At 33.4% G+C, this 17,971-nt stretch overlaps 1 protein-coding gene across 3 annotated transcripts; it reads right to left on the reverse strand.

Moving 5' to 3' along the window:
• Positions 1–5,353: 5,353 nt before the first annotated feature.
• Positions 5,354–8,426, reverse strand: LOC133293929 (glutamate dehydrogenase 2). Of its 3 annotated transcripts, XM_061492553.1 has the most exons (10): positions 8,379–8,426; positions 8,181–8,290; positions 7,860–7,973; positions 7,042–7,263; positions 6,866–6,940; positions 6,662–6,778; positions 6,326–6,576; positions 6,088–6,163; positions 5,909–5,995; positions 5,354–5,803 (listed from the first exon to the last, which is right to left on the reverse strand). In XM_061492553.1, the coding sequence occupies exons 2-10, from the start codon at positions 8,286–8,288 to the stop codon at positions 5,618–5,620; spliced, it is 1,236 nt and encodes a 411-aa protein (XP_061348537.1). In that variant the 5' UTR covers positions 8,289–8,290; positions 8,379–8,426; the 3' UTR covers positions 5,354–5,617. The 3 variants fall into 3 exon arrangements, with proteins under 3 accessions (XP_061348537.1, XP_061348536.1, XP_061348538.1); XM_061492552.1 differs by lacking the exon at positions 8,379–8,426 and having other exon boundaries at positions 8,181–8,329; XM_061492554.1 differs by lacking the exons at positions 8,181–8,290; positions 8,379–8,426 and adding an exon at positions 8,083–8,144.
• Between the last annotated feature and the right edge of the window lie 9,545 nt (positions 8,427–17,971).

The following is a 17,971-nucleotide window of genomic DNA, read 5'->3' on the forward strand; positions in this document are numbered from 1 at the left end:
CGGTACGTAACGGGCTGTTACAACAAACCCAACAAGCACTTTGTCTTCTTAACGTATATCATTCTCACATCAATTTTGGGTTCTGATTTTTGGTCGGTCACTAAGCAATCATGGCAGGAGATAAGGTATCGTTGCAACTCTACTACTTCCTTATGCATGAGTTGGTATTGGGTCTTGAATATTGTTGCTTGTTCTGAAAATACTCATGATAGAAATTTATTTGGAGTAGCATATAAGGGTCAAATATTAGTTACGTACATGCACTCTACTTGTTCGATGATTTGCCTGATAAAGAAGTACGATATGATGGTAAGGAATGCATATGTGCTTGTCGAGCTAAAAATTGTGCCACCGGTAATCGATTGTCATGATGATTTTTGTGTTAAAAATTTGCTTAGACAAATGTCTGCCATGCATTCAATTGAGTGATTGTTACGGTTTCTTATTATCAGTGTTTGCCTCTCATATTGAGCATATTACATATTACTTGTGTTGTTTTCATTGCCAAGACAAATCTGAAATTGGGAGCATCACATTTTTTATCTGAGTTGGCCTAATCATGAGTGCATTAAATGCTAAATTGGGTTTTATTAGATTATTTCAGTAGTTTGAAAATATTCATGTCAGCAATGCTTTAAGTCTGATTGATGATCATTGGAATTCAAATGTTCAAATTACAGGCCATGCTTATGATATTCTGTGTAAGCATGTAATATTTTTTTTAGCATACTCTATTGATCCAGTGCACTTCTATTTTGGATAAGTATTCTGATGATCAAAGATACCAAAAGAACCATTGTGAAAAATAATTCTGGGAATTTCATGACTGGTTTTCATTGTTAAATCTTGACATGCATGAGTTTCCCTGTTTTTGTGTTACTTTTCTGAGTGCAGGGAAAGAAAGGAAGCAGATCACCACAAAAGGAACTAGTTCTGGCAAGAAAACTGGAGCAAGTCGTGATGCTGGCACAAAAAGGGCTCGGACCTCTTCTTCATCTGTTTTTGATAGTACCAGGTTCTTATCACATGAGGCTCAAGACAGGTTTTACAAATGGTTTGGCCCCAAGAAAATCATACCAGAAAGGCGAATCAGTTCCTTCCTAAATGATGATTGCCCAGTCAAACGAACAGTGAAGAGGAGAAAATGGGGGAAGTTAGTGGGATTTGCTGCACCAAGCTCCAGCACAATTCTGAAAGAATTTTGTGCCAATGCTGACCAAGAGACAGTGGATGAAACTAGGAAGAGCTGGGTGAGAGGACATGAGATCTCTTTCTCCTCTGACGCAATAGAGCAATTCCTGGGGACCACATATGACCGTAGCAAGCCATGCCACTCTATACGGACATTTAATAGATTGCAACCTACGGCTGAAAAAGATTTGTACTGGGAAGACATGCCTGGAATTGCAGAGAGAGTCCGAGCTGCTATCACTCATCCTCATTCTAAGTGGAAATCAAAGGGTGGGCAGCCACACGTGCCAGAAAAGTTAAAAAGGGAGGATCTAAATCCAGAAGCAATGTTCTGGCACACTTTCATCAATTCCACAATCATTGCATCTACTAATTTAAGTGATGTCAATGTTGAGAGAGCAGTGCTGTTATATACCCTTATGGGTACAAAAAATCTCCATATTGCTGATACTTTGTCTGACAGAATAGTATACATCATCACTCAGAAGAAGGCTGAGATCCACCTTGCTCACAGTTCTTTGATACAGAAGCTCTGTCAAGCGGCTGGAGTGGAGATTCCTGATGATGAGCCCCATGATGTGCAGGTTAAAACAGACCTCACACAGACAAATTTTGCTACTATGAGCGCAGAATCTAGTCGGAATGCTCTTTGGAAGGCAACCCGTGCAGCAGGTGGAGCACCTCCAGCATCACCACCTGCACCTGAGCATGATGCAGAGCCCGTAGCTGCACCTCATGCAGATTCCCTTATGGTTCAGATACAAGAGATGAGGATCGAGCAGAGGTACCTGAGGGAGATGATGGAGAGGCTATGCAGTGATCGCGGGATTGACACTGCGAGTTTCAGACCACAGTTTCAACCACCTCCATCTCCAGCAGAGGCAGCATCACAGGCCGTTCCGGATGATGTTGTTGCTGATGATGAGGATGATGATGCTGCTATGGAGGACTGCTGATGATTATGCACTTCATTACTTTCCGACTAGTATAGTTGTTGCTAAGGTCAGCAACATTCTAATCTGGGAATTGTCGCATGGCATGCTGTATGCGAGACCTGTTAAGAACTACACCACGGAAAGAACGGTCTAAACAGAAAATTTTCTAAAAAGGGGAGATATTTTAACCTTCAATTTTTATTTTATTTTATTTTATTTGCTGTTTTGAGTTAGATTCAATTTTTATTTTCAGAAAAAAAAAATTTAGATTATTCCTAAACAAGCAGTTCCAGAATGTTCTGAGCTTACTCAGTAAGTAATTAGATTGAGTTGGATGAAGCATTATAACTGTGAGCAATTACTTGTTTTAATCTGAGAATGATGACTGCTCGTTTTTATAACTGTTTTGCTAAAATGTTTGATAATGCTTGATGTGAAACAATGAATTGAGATTCTAGTTTGGATTTTAACTGTGAGGATTTGAGCCTAAACAAAATTTTATTTTAGAGAGGCCTCACTGTAGTAGATTCTAGAACTTGAACTGTTTCTTTGGCTTGTCATGCATAACTAAAATGATAAGGGCATTTTTATTCTTATTAACTTAGAGCCAAATAGCCTACCCATAAGAATTTCCATTGTTAAGCCCCTTTGAGCCTTAAACCAGTTCATTTCAACCTGATAAAAATTACTTAATCCTGTTCCTCTTGACACACCTTGAGAGATTGAACGCTGAACAAAAGAAGAAAAATCAAAGTACTTCTCCAAAGGAAAAGTTAAGTAGTTGAACAAGGAAAAGAAGAAGGATTGCAGCTAAAAAGAGAAAAGAAAGAAAACAACTGCAACAAGGAAAGGAAAAGGTAGCAAATAAAGGAAAAGAATCCCAAGTTTGTAAAATGAGGCATAATGAAGAAGAGAAGGAAGTATTGTTAAAATCAGTATTTCAATCTTTCCAATAAAGCTTCCGACCAAATGATTCTCACCCCCAAACCAGGCCAAGTTACAACCTATCAAAGACCTTTTGATCAGTCTGTGCATGACAAATGGATTCCTCATTCTTAGGAATTGAGAATAAGTTCAAGCCTATGGAATTACTGCTACACTGATGGAATAAGTGTGAAACCCTCAAACACTGAGCGTAATGAGAGTATATTTATAACTGATGAGGAATATTCATGCTGGAGTTTTAATTCTTGACATAACTGAAAAGCATTGTTGGGAGTTTTTAACAAAGAGTTATACATGCATAGCAATCTGAATTCTTAAGATGTTGTGTTCCATGTTTTCACTGAATTATTCTTTGCTGATAACTTGAATATATTACATTGCTGAGGACAGCAAAGTCCTAATCTGGGAATTGTTTGATATGCGCCTAGCATATAAGGAAATCTGAGCCAAAAAGAGAAAGAATGTTGATGAAATCTTGAGAAAAAGAGCAAGAATCACTGTTAATTTGTCAAAATCTTAATCAAGGATTGAATACTGATTTTATGCTAATTTTGTAGGAAAAAGCAAACAAACTGGAGCAAAACGAGGATTTTGCAAAATCAAAATTCACGCTCAAAGCGTGGATCTCACGCTGGCAGCGTGGAAGGAATTTTTCAGACAGAAGCGTTCACGCTTGAAGCGTGAATTTGACGCTGAGAGCGTCAGCTTGGAAATTCTCAGACCCCGTGTTTTGCAACGGGGCAATTTTGGAAAAGAAAAAGATTTAAAAATCAAGTTTTTGATTCAGCAATGAGATCTCTATCCAAATTAGAGATAAGATTAGATGATTTATGGTAAGATTGAATCAAGATTTGAAATTCTAATTTATCAATCAAATCTCCAAGGTTGTTACATGAAAAAAAGGAAACAAAGTTTAAATCAAATACAAACTCTTGGATGGGCTCAATGCCGGTGGTTATAAATAAGGAGATTGGGAGCACAACAAAGGAACCAATTCATAACTCGGAGCAAGCAGAGGGTGACTGAAGATCAAGATTTCTTCTCCATTCTTTCCAGTAATTATAGTTTTTATGCTTTCTTTTGAATATTTGTTTATGTCGGATATGACTATGTCTGGCTAAGTTCTTTTATTGTAGTTAGGGTCACAACCCTATGTGAACCCTTGTTATGACGGATTGATTTAAATTATTTTACTCGTTTATATAAATTTCTTTATCTCATCTTGTGCGTATTTGATATTTTCTTTATTAAACCTGATCAATTTGATAGTTGAAAATAGTTTGAGGGTTAGAACCTTAAATAGGGATATTGGGGTTTCTGATCTCGAAAGGAGATAAGATAACTATTGGTATGCATACTAGGGATAGATGTATATTTAATTGCAGATGTTGGAATTACTGTGTTCATTGCTTAATTCTCATGAGGGGTTACTAAGGGATTAGGATTCTAAGTGAGGTTAAAGGGTTAAGTTACCAAGGGATTGGGATTTAATTATTAATATATTGAGATCATAATTATCTGAGAAATTATATAAATAAGTATTTTGTATCAATCCAAAGTAATAAGTGGGGATCATAGGGAGAGTGTTCCCTAACTGCAATTCTTTCTCATATTTTCAAAACCAACTCCATTATTATTCTTCTTTTCATTCTTGAAAATACAAAAACTCAAAAATAAGTCTTTACTTTTATGGTTACTAAGATTCAATTTAATTTTCCCAACAAAAGATCAAGTTTTTCAACTTAAAGTGACTGATTATTTTAGTACTTGGTTTTCAATCCCTGAGGAGACGATCTTTCTTACTACTTTACTACTTATGCGAAACGGTATACTTGTCGGATAGCATCAGTTATTAATGATGATGTTTCCTTTATAATTATTTTGTTATCGTTCCACTAAAATCAAATTAATGACTTTCATTTGATATAATTTTATAATATTGATTTGATTTTGATACGACGACAAATGACAAGAAAAAGAAAGTTATAAGTATTTCGGGAATTTGGTAATCCCCTCTCTACACAGTCCTTGAGATTGGTGGATATTTTACCTACTAGTCAAAGGAAGAATGTTAATTCTCCTTAAATCAGTCGGTGAAGCCATGACTAAGGTTTCAAAATGAAATGCAACAGAAGCACATAGTTGCTGTTTTTCAAAATCCGCGATGCATTAAACTTCTTTTGGACTTACATGCATTTTAACTTGCTCATTGCGGCAAGTAAAATGTTACAATAAAAAACCACTTGTTATTCAATGGATGTCTAATGTGCCAAAGTGAGAGTAAAAAACAAATGTGGTTGCAACTTGATCTCATTCCAGGGGCACTAATGCTAGCAATAATGTTTATTGGCAAGTCTCGCATGACTATACTCAATTAATTACTCGACTAACACTAAGGTATCAAAAATAGAAAACAAAGCCTTATGCGAAAAGTGAAAAAGTAAAAGCAAAAACCATAAGCAAGTTAGCAAAATCCTCCTACTTTTCAGTAGTAAGCAATGGTGCGTCTGATAGGTAAAAAAAAAGGAGCAAAGGAGAGTGGTTCCTTAAGCTTCCCAACCCCTCAAAAGTGTAGCACGTGCAACACGGTTCACTCCCAGAGTGAAGGCTCCCATTCGCAAGTCACAGTTATAAATTTTACACATTGCCTTGATGTTCTGGAAAGCTTTGGTCATGTACTTCTTCAGCTCACGGTTCACTTTTTCTTCATCCCACATAAAACCTTGAATATTCTGCATGCAGCATATAGCCAGAGGGAGATTTAACATTAAGAAAAACAAAAACACTTAAGCTTGGTTTCCAAGCTAGTCCTAGAGTGTGTTATCGATCCCATTTACCTGAACCCATTCAAAGTAGCTCACAGTCACTCCACCAGAATTGGCATAAATATCAGGTAATATAATTACTCCCTTCTTGGATAAGATCTGCAAAAAGAAATCACATCCATTATCTAATATAAGTTCAGGATATATATACCTCATAAGAAATAGTAGATTCCGCAAATGAGTAACCTTACCTCATCGGCATCAGGGTCAGTGGGGTGATTTGCAGCTTCTATTATAAATTTTGCCTTCACATCAGCAGCATTTTCCCTTCAAGAATAACATACCAAAATGTTAAAAGAACAATGGGAAAGATGAAATTAAATAAGGAGGATGCTAATATAATCTTAATATGCAAAATCAAGAGAAAACTAAAAAAATTCACTCTAATGCTTATGATTTCTGAGCTCAAGGTGACATAGACAAACATACTTGTTTAGAACTCCACCCAAGGCACATGGGATAAGAACATCACATTCATGAACAAGCAATTCCTTTGGATCCATGACCTCACCTCCTGTGAAGTCCTTCAGGTTTCCATTGCTTTCCTTGTGTTTCAGAAGGGCAGGGATATCAATTCCATTTGGGTTTTTGATAGCACCAGTGATGTCACTCACAGCAATCACCTTACCCCCTCTCTCAAAAATAGACTTAGCAGCCCACGTGCCCACATTTCCAAAGCCCTGGATATCATGGTAAAAAATCAAATGAATGATGAAAGTGGAATTTAAACTATATCATCATCCTTCCATGGTGGTAAAGAAATACCTGAATGACAAATGTTTGATCAGAAATTGATTTCCCATATTCAGCAAATAAAGCCTCTGTTGCAAAAACCACTCCAAGACCTGTGGCAGCCTCCCTTCCTAATGAACCTCCAAGATCCTATAGGCAAAAACATTCAAAGCCAATTTCATTTAATCATTGATATACACAATAACAGAGGATTTTGCATGTGTATTTGATACTTACAATAGGCTTCCCCGTCACAACTGCAGGTGAATGACCATGAAACTTTGAATACTCATCAAGAATCCATGCCATGGTCTGTGAAACAGTGGACCAATGAGAAGGGTATATGAAACAGTTGGATGCTAGTATCTACAAGAAATGGACAGAAAGTAAGTACTATATTGTGAAATCAGTACCTGTGCATTAGTTCCCATATCCGGGGCAGGAACATCCCTCTGAGTGCCAATGAGATCATGAATCTTTTGGGTGAAAACCCGAGTTAGACGTTCTAACTCACTGAGGCTTAAGTCCCTCGGATTGCAGCCAATCCCACCCTTTGCTCCTCCATAGGGAATGTCAGCTACAGCTGTCTTCCATGTCATCAGCTGAGCTAGAGCATTCACTTCATCAGGGTCAACCTGGCACCAGAAAATTTGACAGTTTTATATTTAAAAGCAGTATATAGAATTTATATTGATAACACTCATTACTGTAATTTAAAATCATTAACACGCAAAATGGTCATTACTCATTAGAAGAACTGTGTAGATTAACATATCTTTTTGGTAAGCAATTTGTACATTAACATTAAAGATGAAGCACTGTGATACAATTATGAGTTAACCTTACACAAAGCTTCCGTGGTTTGTCAATCAATTTGTTTTTTTATAAAATTCTTCTCTGATAGGGAAGAAAACCATATCAAATATAGCCATCATGTCAAGCAACATTTTATTTATATACAATTTTGAGAATTTCCCCCCACAATTTTTCCACCAATGGTTGTGGAACTGCACTTTATACTCTATTTTATGAATTGGGGTTCTATCTAATATTTGTAATTCGATAAAAACATGGCATATTAAATTGAACGCATGGAGGCTAAATTGTAGTATCATAAGTTCAAGCAGTGAAATTTTCAAACAGAAGGAATTCAATTGAACCTAAAGTCAAATTCCAATTCTATCTGTATTGATGAGAAAACAAAACAATTAAGAGAACTACATATGAGAACCTCAGGGTGATAACGAATCCCTCCTTTCATAGGACCACGAGCATTGTCATGTTGGATCCTAAAACCCACATAGGAAACTAGAGTTCCATCATCTTTAGGGATCGTACATTCAACCTGCGAAATCAGAAGCCACAGAGAAACCCTTTTCAATACACCCCACAAAAAATAAAAAAAAATAAAAAAAAAGAACAATTTTTTATGATGAGGAAAGAGAAAACCATACAAAAATGAAAAAATTGAAACCAAAAGAGTGGAAAAACAGAGAAGAGAAAAAGAAAAAGGACTGAAACCCAAAAAAGGGATGATTTGAAAGATTAATACTTTGATTTCCCTGAAGGGTATGAGAAGGCTCCTCTCAAGCTTTGAATCCAAGCCGAGAATGCGAGCTGCACGTTGAAAATTGCGGTTGGTGGCTGCTAAAGCATTCATAGCTGACAAGAAAGAATACAACAGTGACAGACTCAGTTAGTGTTTCTGTCAATAAAAATCAAAGGTTATAGAATACAAAACAAAACGCACCAATTTCTTTGTATATATATAATCATAAAGAGAGAAACTAGGCATTGATTGCATTGCGTGAAACTTTGGAGAAAATGGAACCGTAATTGTGGAATATGGTTAACGTATATTATATTAATTGTATTATTATCATATTATATATATAAAAAGATATAGTTATATTTATAAATTCTTTATTTATAAATTATCATGTACTCCTTAAAATAAATAATATATTTTATAAAAATTTATGAAAAAAAAATTTATAAATATAATACGTCGGTTAAAAAGAACCGTGAATGTAATTGCTTTTAATATGGAAGGTTTAAAATGGATTTGGCATGTAATTGTCGCCTCGTATGGATGAGGACCACGAGGGCCATGAGGCCTTATAATTAAAATTTTATTTTTGTTATCCAAAAAAGACACTTATTTGGATTTTAAAGTAATAGTTTATTAACTTCTATAAAAATGTCAGAGCTGCTAGGTACGCTGATTTGGATTTTTCTTGCAGACGTGTTGCTTAGTTGGCAGTTAAAAGCAATAAATTTAATGAGATCAAGTTTATCTAGAACGAGACACGTTTTTTTCATTATTGAAAAGATAAAGTTAAAAAATGAATACGAGAGATTTACTTATTTAATGTGATCTTTTATCTTAAAAAAATTAATCTTCAGCAGTTGGCCGAAGAAAATAAATTTATGAATGGAATAAAATATGCAGTATTTACAGATAAAAGTATTAGGTTATTGGTGAAAAATCAATATACTTCTAATGTCGAATCGGGATCAACTAGGACAGAAATAAAGCATTGGGTCGAACTCTTCTTTGGTGTCAAGGTAATAGCTATGAATAGTCATTGACTCCCGGTAAAGGGTAGAAGGGTGCGGACGCACCTCTGGTGTGCCAGTTATCGTGCCCACGGTAAACGCTGGGTAGCCAAGTGCGGAGCGGATAACTGCTGAAAGCATCTTCATCATAAATGATCTGCTTGCCCCGAAATGACCTGGACTTTCGTACTTTGGTGGGTTTTCGAGATCTTTTCGATGACCTATGTTGTGTTGAAGGGATATCTTAGACAACTTAAAAAAAATTGGTCTTAGAATATGTATTTTTTTTTGCTATTTAAAATAAATGGATTAATGACAGAGTTAAAATTATGGGTAATATTTTTCTTATGTTACATAAAAAAAGTATTATCTCTTACATTCACATTTTTTAAATGGGTCCCACAAGAATTTTTCTCTCTCATCTCTAACTCTTCTCTCTCTCTTATTTATTGTTTGAGTAATAGATAGTACTTTTCTTATACAACATAAGAAAAGTATTACCTTAAAAATCTCCTATAACTCTTAATTGATGTTGTTTTAAGTTATTGGAAATAATTTTATCTCCTGTAAAAAATACTTTTCTTAAAAAATAATAAAAATGATTTAAAAAGATAAGGTGTAGATAACATTATTATTTTCTTCTTATCACCACTTTTAAATCAGTGATTGAATAATCATGAATCCCACCAATTTATTGTTTACTTTATACAATACGCCTATTGAATGTAATCTGAATAGGTCGGCTAATTTATTAGCTGATTAACCATATACATTAAAGAGATAATACACCTTATGTTGCACTGATCTGAAGTTGTTCTACAAACAATATAAGAATATAGTTATAATATTAATTTTTTTCGTATCTCTTATAATTATGTATTTTAGAAAATATATAATTATAATATTAAAAATTTTTTTTTTTTAATATTATAACTATGTATTTTAGGAAATATATAATTTGCAGGGGAAATTCAAATTTTCACATGAGAAAAAATGAATCATATATCAAAAGTGTGAATATATAATTGTTAATACATGTCATAACATGATTTGTCCATTTTTAGTTATGAGGGAAAAAATTCAAAATTAAAATCAATTTGTAAATCAATTCAATTTTTGTATACGAATTATAAATTTACGATTTAACTTTTAAACTGAATCAAATTGATTTTATGTTTTCAGTGAACCAAATACGAAGCTAAGAACTCTATTTAATTTCCGTTTGATGAGAATTATAGGATTAACATGAAAAAAAAAACTACATTACATAATTGCTATATGATTTATAAAACATGATAACTAAGTTCATGGAAATTGTATCATTTTAATATTACACTTAGCAACCACCACCACCACTTTTTTTGAAGAACAATCATTGTCCTGGTGTATTTTTAAGATACCTTACGACCTTGTAGGCAACATCCAAGTGTTGTTTCTTAGGTGAGTGCATGAATTGTCTAACCATACTTACAACAAATGCAATATTGAGTTGTATATGAGATAGATAGATTAGTTTACTAACCAATCTCTAATATATTTGCTTTTCTACCACCTGTCAACCTTCAATGCTCAACTTTAAATTAAGTTTCATAGGCTTCTCGACTAGTTTGCATCCGAACATGCCACTTTCTTAAAGAAGATTTAGGATATGTATCTTCTGAGAAATTGTGACTCTTGTCTTGCTTTGAGCTACTTCTATTCCAATTTCCAAGAAAGTACTTCAAGGCTCCAAGACCCTTTAACTCAAATAGGTATGCACATAACTTATAAGAATAACAATCTCACCGTCCTTAAAATATTGGGGAATAATGTGTGATTAGTTTGCACTTGTAGGAACCCTTTCGCTTTAATTACTTGAGTGAATTTATCAAACCATTTTCTAGGGACTATTTAAGCCCATGAAGAGACTTCTTTAGTCTACCTATCAAGCCACCTCCTTTTTCAAAACAAAGTGGAGGATCAATATAGGCTTCCTCATGTAAATCATCATTCAAGAAGACATTCTTTATGTCCAATTGTTGTAAGGGCCAATCGAGAATAACAACAAAAGACTAGAGAACTCTAATCACGTTGAGTTTGGCCACTAGAGCTAATGTCTATTGATAATCAATCTAGTGCGTCTGGGTGCACCTTTTAGCAATAAGTCTCTCATTATATCTTTTAATTCTACCATCAATATTAAACTTATTAGTGAAACACCACTTGTATTCCATCGACTGTTTTCTCTGAGGCAATGCCATAATATCACAAGTTTCATTCTTTTTCAAAGCATATCTTCAAGGACAATATTTCTCCATTTATTAAGATCATCAGAGGCTTTCTGAATTGTTCAAGGTACTTTTGTACTATCCAATGTGATGTTGAAGGCACAAAATCCTAGAGGCAATTTTTTCATAGGAGATAAATCGAGAGATAGGGTGTATAGTTCAAGGCTGGATTTAGATTGTTGGAACAAGAACTCGAGATGGAATCCTAGCAGTGCAGAGGTTATGGATTACTTACACTTTATGGTAGCTCTCTCCATCCATAAACCATTAATTGTTTTTGCTTATTGTCATCTCATCTTATTTCTATTTGTTTATCCCCTCTTGTTTGCAATTGTAGTTGTGGTGAATTAGGTGGTGGAGGAAGTAGGAAAATTGTTTCACTTGAAGTAACATTATGGGTTCCTATGATTGATTTTCATCTATAGGCTTCCTTTGAAGAGAAATCAGGGAAAAGAAAGATTGTGATTCAAAGAAAGTGATGTCAAGAAAGACAAAGGCCTTATGTAAGGATAGAGAATAACACTTGTGAGATTTCAGATCGTGTTTACATTGTAGATGTGATGTGATACAGGCAAACACGACAACACCAAACATTTTAGAAGGAATAAAGGAGATGGTTTGAAAGGAAAGGAATGTGTTTAGGAGGCGAGAATATTGGAGACTAAAATTAAAAGACAGAATAATGCATGTAATTGAGAAGTCAGAATATAACGAGGACAATTTCCCCTTATAAATGTTTAGGTACATTCATGATGAACATAAGGGCGCAAGAAACTTCAATGAGATGTTTATTTATTCTCTCGGCTACCCTATTTTGTTGGGGAGTGTCAAGATAAGAACTTTGATGATAGATGTCATGATAGGACAAGTACTCTCCAAGGATAGAATTGAAATATTCCTTGCTGTTGTTCGTATGAAGGATTTTGATGGAATTTTGAAACTGATTTTGTACCTTAGCTTAGAAGTTTTTGAATGTTTGTTCTGCATCACACTTCTCTTTAATATGACAAAGGCCTTATGTGACTATCCGCTTACTTCCCTCCAATTTTTTCAAACCCAAACATTTCTACCCACCGATTTTTTGTACGTTTTAAACCGAACCGGTTCTTACCTTTCGCGAATCGATCACCGGCTGTACCTGTTCACCGAACCGGTCATCGATCATGCCCGTTAGCGGCCGTCAGTCACGGCGGTTCATCGTGACCGGTCAGTATCTACAAATAGACCCTGACCCCCCAGAAAAATTATCCAATTTTCTGCACTGTTACTTTGCCGTAATTTTTCCTTCTTCCGGTTTGCATACTCCTTTCTAATTTCCGGTGTACTTTCCTCTGGCATATTTTTGTGTTCGTTTGGGCTATCGACTGACAATGCCGTCACTCCTCAGACGAAATCCATTCTATCCTGGGAGACACTTGTCCATCAACCTTTGGTATCAGTGATGAGGCAAATTGTCTTAAGGAGACACATTCTGTAGGATTGGATTTTTTCGTTATTCTACATACATTCATCTGTCTGTTCCATTATACTAACATCAAGTACTGACATCAAGTAAGTCTGTTCTAATTTTCATAATTGCACGGTGTATGATAATTCTGATTATTAATCTCCTCTGTTCTATACATGGGATCAAACCTCTTAGGCTTTATTTGAGAGTTGGTTTTAGGAGAAGAAGGAAAGGAAAGAGAAGGTTTTAGAAAGTTCTTATCTTGTTTGTGAGTTTAAAAAAATGAGGAGAAGGAATTGAGAATTTTTATTAAACTCTCTAAAACCCTTCTTCTTCATAAAATTAAAGTTCCCCCCAATTTGGGGGGTTTGAAGGGGAAAATATTAAAAATTACTTATCTACCCTTAACATTAAAATGTGAAAACTACATAAATGTGACATTATTAAAAAAGTCTCAAATACTGACAGAATTTATCGACGAAAAATATTTCGTCAAAAATAGTGATGAAATTTTTGATGAAAATCATATACGTCAAAAAAATTTCGTCAAAACTAAAGACGAAATTAGAGACGAAACCAGATTTTGCCATAATCAGTGACATAAATTTTTTACGGAAAAAAATTCAGTCAAAATTATTGATAGAATTTAAATTCCGTCAAAACTTTCAACGAAAATATTTTCGTCCAAAATTTTGACGAAACACATTTCCATTAAAAAGTTTCGACGTAAAACAATTACGTCAAATTTTTTTACGAAAAACATTTGCATCAAAAATTTTCGCAAAAACTTCCGACGAAAATATTTCCTTCAAAATTTGTGACTAAAACTATTTTAGTAAAAAATTACAGGGAATTTGTTTTTTTGTCAAAATTCATTATGGAATCTAAATTTTGTCAAAATATTTCCCTCAAAATATTTCATAAAAAAACATATTCATCAAAAATTTTGACAAAAAAGATTTCCATCAAAATTTTCAACGAAACACTTTTCCATCAAAAAATTTTGATGGAAAAAATTTCATCAAAATTCTTTACAGAATTTAAATTTTGTCGAAAGTTTTCGACAGAAACATTTTCGTTAAACATTTTGACAAAAAAATTTCTATAAAAAATTTTCAACGAAAAATATTTTCGTCAAGTTTTTTGATAAAACACATTTCCATCAAAATTTTCAACAGAACACATTTCTGTCTAAAAATTTTGACAGAAAATATTTCTATCTAAAAAATTGACGAAAGATATTTCGATAAAAAATTATGACGGAAAAAATATTATGTCAAAATTCTTTACAGAATCTAAATTTCATCGAAAGTTTCGAATGAAACATTTCCCTCAAAAATTTTGACAAAACAATTTCCATCGAAATTTTGAATGGAAAACATTCCGTCAAAATTTTCGATGGAATTCCTTTTTCTTTTAAAACATTTGATGGAGGAAATCATTTTTGTCAAAACTTTTGACAAAAATAAAATTTCGTCGAAAATTTTGATAGAAATTTTTTTTTTTGTGAAAATTTTTATCAGAGAAAAAATTTCATCGCTTTTCAATGTAAAGTATTCTGACGAAAAAATAATTGTGACGAAATTTTCATAATTTGCATCATAGAAATTTTGTCAAAAATATGATCTTTTTTAGTGTTGCGAAAAGTACATAAATAATTTTGTTAGAAATTTTAAATTTAATTTAATTTTTTAAATATAATAATTATATTTATTTTAAAAATGAGATAAAATGATAAAAATATCTCATTAATTCTCTATTTTCCTTCCTCACCATTTTTTTAACTCCCAAACAATAGAAGGGAATACCCTTCAATTTTCTTCCTTTCCTTTTCCTCCCTCTCCCTTGAATTCTCTTCCTTCCCCTCCCCTCCAAACTCTCAAACAAAGCCTTGGTGATATAATATAACCCATTGTCTTCATATAACATCCTCTACTCAACTCAAGCCTTATATGCTCAACATTTGTTGTGTCCCTTGGGTTTCCAGTTCACTGGTTTTCTATGAATATTGCATCACTCATCACTGGTTTATCCAAACTTGTTGTAATAAAATGTTCCCATCCTACAAGCTCATTAGTAACTCCCAACTGTAGCTTGATGCTTAACATGGTTCAAACTAAGAACCAAGCTTCATCATCTACAAATGATCATGATCACCCTACCCTATAAAGCCTCATGAAGATTAGGGAGCTACAACAGCAAGTGCAGAAACCCCCCTAACCAAAATGACTACATGGAAACGACAGAACAAGAGATAAAGGAGAACCAAAAATGGGTCTTTTTTCTCGCAAGTCCTTCCTCTCTAGTAGACCTCCTTCGTATAAACAGTCTGGTGACTTTCAAATTGGTGACAGAAGCACCCCTTGATATGGGACAGAACATAAATAATAAATAGAATAAATATTCTTTTTGGTGCTCGACAAATTTCACGATACCCGTTTTAGTCCCTAGCAAATAAAAAGGCCATCGTGGTCCCTAAAAAATTCAAAATGAATCCATTTAGTTGAAATCGTGGTCCCTTACAAATTCAAAAAAGACCCATATTAGTCCCTAAAAGGACTAAAATGGGTACATTTTGAATTTCTTAAAGACCACGATGGGCCTTTTTATTTGCTAGGGACTAAAGCGGGCATGATGAAATTTGTTGAAGACCAAAAATGATATTTACTCTAATAAATATTTATTGCAATACTAGTTTTAATTTAAGAGTTTCAATAATTAACACATTTTGAGAGCTCAAAATAATTATTTGTAAAAGCTTCAACTTTAACAAAAAAAAAAATGTACTTGTTTTTTCTGAAAAATATGTAATATTCATGAATCACGACCATAGTTAAATAATTAAAAGATCTCTAGGTGGGTGAATATAACAACTCAATTTTGTCGAGTGAAAAGAAAACAAAGGAAAGAAAAAAGACAAACAGGCCATAAGATCCCAGGTTTAAGCTGATGGTGTCGTTGCACCACAATTGGCCCCAATATTGGTTATAACGATAGATTAATAATTACATTATGCTGCTTTATCCAAAGAAATCGATCCAACCAAAGAAAGTAATATATATATATATATATATATATGCATTCTTCTATCACACTAACTTCTTCATTGGTATTGCCAACATCTCCTAGGCCTGCATGATGTTATCAAGTAGAATACTTGAGCAAAACCAAACATATATCTGAATTCTCAAAAAACTTATGCTCCTTCCTTATCCCAAAATGTCAACCAAAAAGGTAATTTCATTACTTCCATGGTTTTTGTTAGTGTCTTTGTGTTGTGTTCTGTGCTTGAAGTACATTTGTTTTTCTCATGTGATCATTTATAGGTAACTTACCGCAATGATAAGGCAGTGTTAGTGAGAGTATATGTTGAGAATCCTAGGAAGAGGGTATCATCATCAATTGAACAACATCATCATCACCACCACCACCATTATCATATCCATCACACAGTTAGAGAAGAGGTAGTTCATGGCTCTGCAAGTAAGGGATATGATAGAAGAGCAAGGTTGCTTATGTACTCGCATCATCTGAGAGAGTCTGCAAGAGGAGAATCATCCACACCCTTACTCAACAAGTGGTTTGCAAACAACAATCCCCAACCTCCAACCCAGGTACCATTGACATTGTAGATAATAATTAGATGCTTATGATATTTTAAATTTCATGAAGAGCTACAAAATATCTTCTTTTTTTAATGTTATGAAGGTTTGGTTTTTAGTCCATTTTCTGGGGTGTGCCTGAATTTTATTATATTGCACTGCAACATCATTTCAGTGTCAGGAATTATGCAATTAAAAACATCTTTTTCTTTTTTACCCTTTTGCAGATGGTCCCTTCCAAGAAGAAGCCAAGACCTGGTTGCTTTGGCAATTGGAAACTTCTGATTCCAAGCTTCTTAAGATCATGGTCAAATTCCCAAGGAAAGGAGAAAAAGAAGAAACAGGTGCATGGAGGATTTTCAGGAAATGAAATGAAAAGATTACAGGTATTTGAATGCAAATTTTACAATAATATGCTATTAATTATAAGCCCTTATACTATGCCCACTCTGATATATGTTTTAATTAATCTATAAGGTGAGGAGAGGAAGAAGTCTCATTCCCAATGTGTTTTCAACAACACGCAAGTGTGCTTGAGGTTCAATTTTGTGCTGGTCGTTCACCTCTTTCAAGGTGTATTGTCTGGAATCCATGACGTAATGTACTTTTATATATTAAATCCACACTTAGAATTTATTATTTTTTAAAGTGATTAAATCCTTTAGTATAAAGATATTAATATTTTAAAGGAATGATATGTAATCTTCTTAACTTATCTTCTTCTTCTTCTTTTTATGATTTCAAAAAAAAAAAAAAAAACTTATCTTTTTTTTAAAGTTAAATCACTCCATAAGTGTTGGTAATTTCACTAAATTTTTAAATAAGTCCTTTGTGTTTCAAAGTTTTTATCTAAATGTTTAAAAATAAGCTTTTAGTCGATATCAGTCGTTAATGCTTCATTAACTTTAGTTAAATTATAGAAACCTATTTGATAATTTAAATAAATTATAGAGATTTATGTAACAGAAAGCACAATTAACTAGATTCCTATACTTAATTTGACTTTTTAAATAGCTCTATATAATTTTATATTTAAAAATATAAGAACTCCATTAAATTTTTTAAATTATTGGGACTTATTTAAAACTTCAGTAAAATTATAAAGACCAGCAGAATATTTGAAAATTTAAAATCATAAATTTAAATTCTTTTAAATTAAATAAACATTTTCTTTATGATTTCAAATATTTTCTCTCTTAAAACTTTTTTTAATTGTTTCTATATCTTACCTGAATTTAAAAATAATTATGCAATATACGTGATATTTATTAGTTAGAGTATATTCTTTTGAGAGTAGTTCAATCCTTAATGAGACATGTCATCCTTAACCTTTTTTCTAAAAAATTTTGCGTTTTAAATTCTCTTGCATTGATTATGTAAAATTTTATTATTTTAAAATTTTTTTGTCTCTTTTAATCTCTCCCTAACAATCTTAACATTTGATTCTAAATATATTTTTTCTCTTATT

Source organism: Gastrolobium bilobum, unplaced genomic scaffold (genome assembly GCF_033153095.1).
Source record: "Gastrolobium bilobum isolate Gb01-03AN ecotype WA unplaced genomic scaffold, APGP_CSIRO_Gbil_v1 utg87744, whole genome shotgun sequence".
NCBI classification, from domain to species: domain Eukaryota; kingdom Viridiplantae; phylum Streptophyta; class Magnoliopsida; order Fabales; family Fabaceae; genus Gastrolobium; species Gastrolobium bilobum.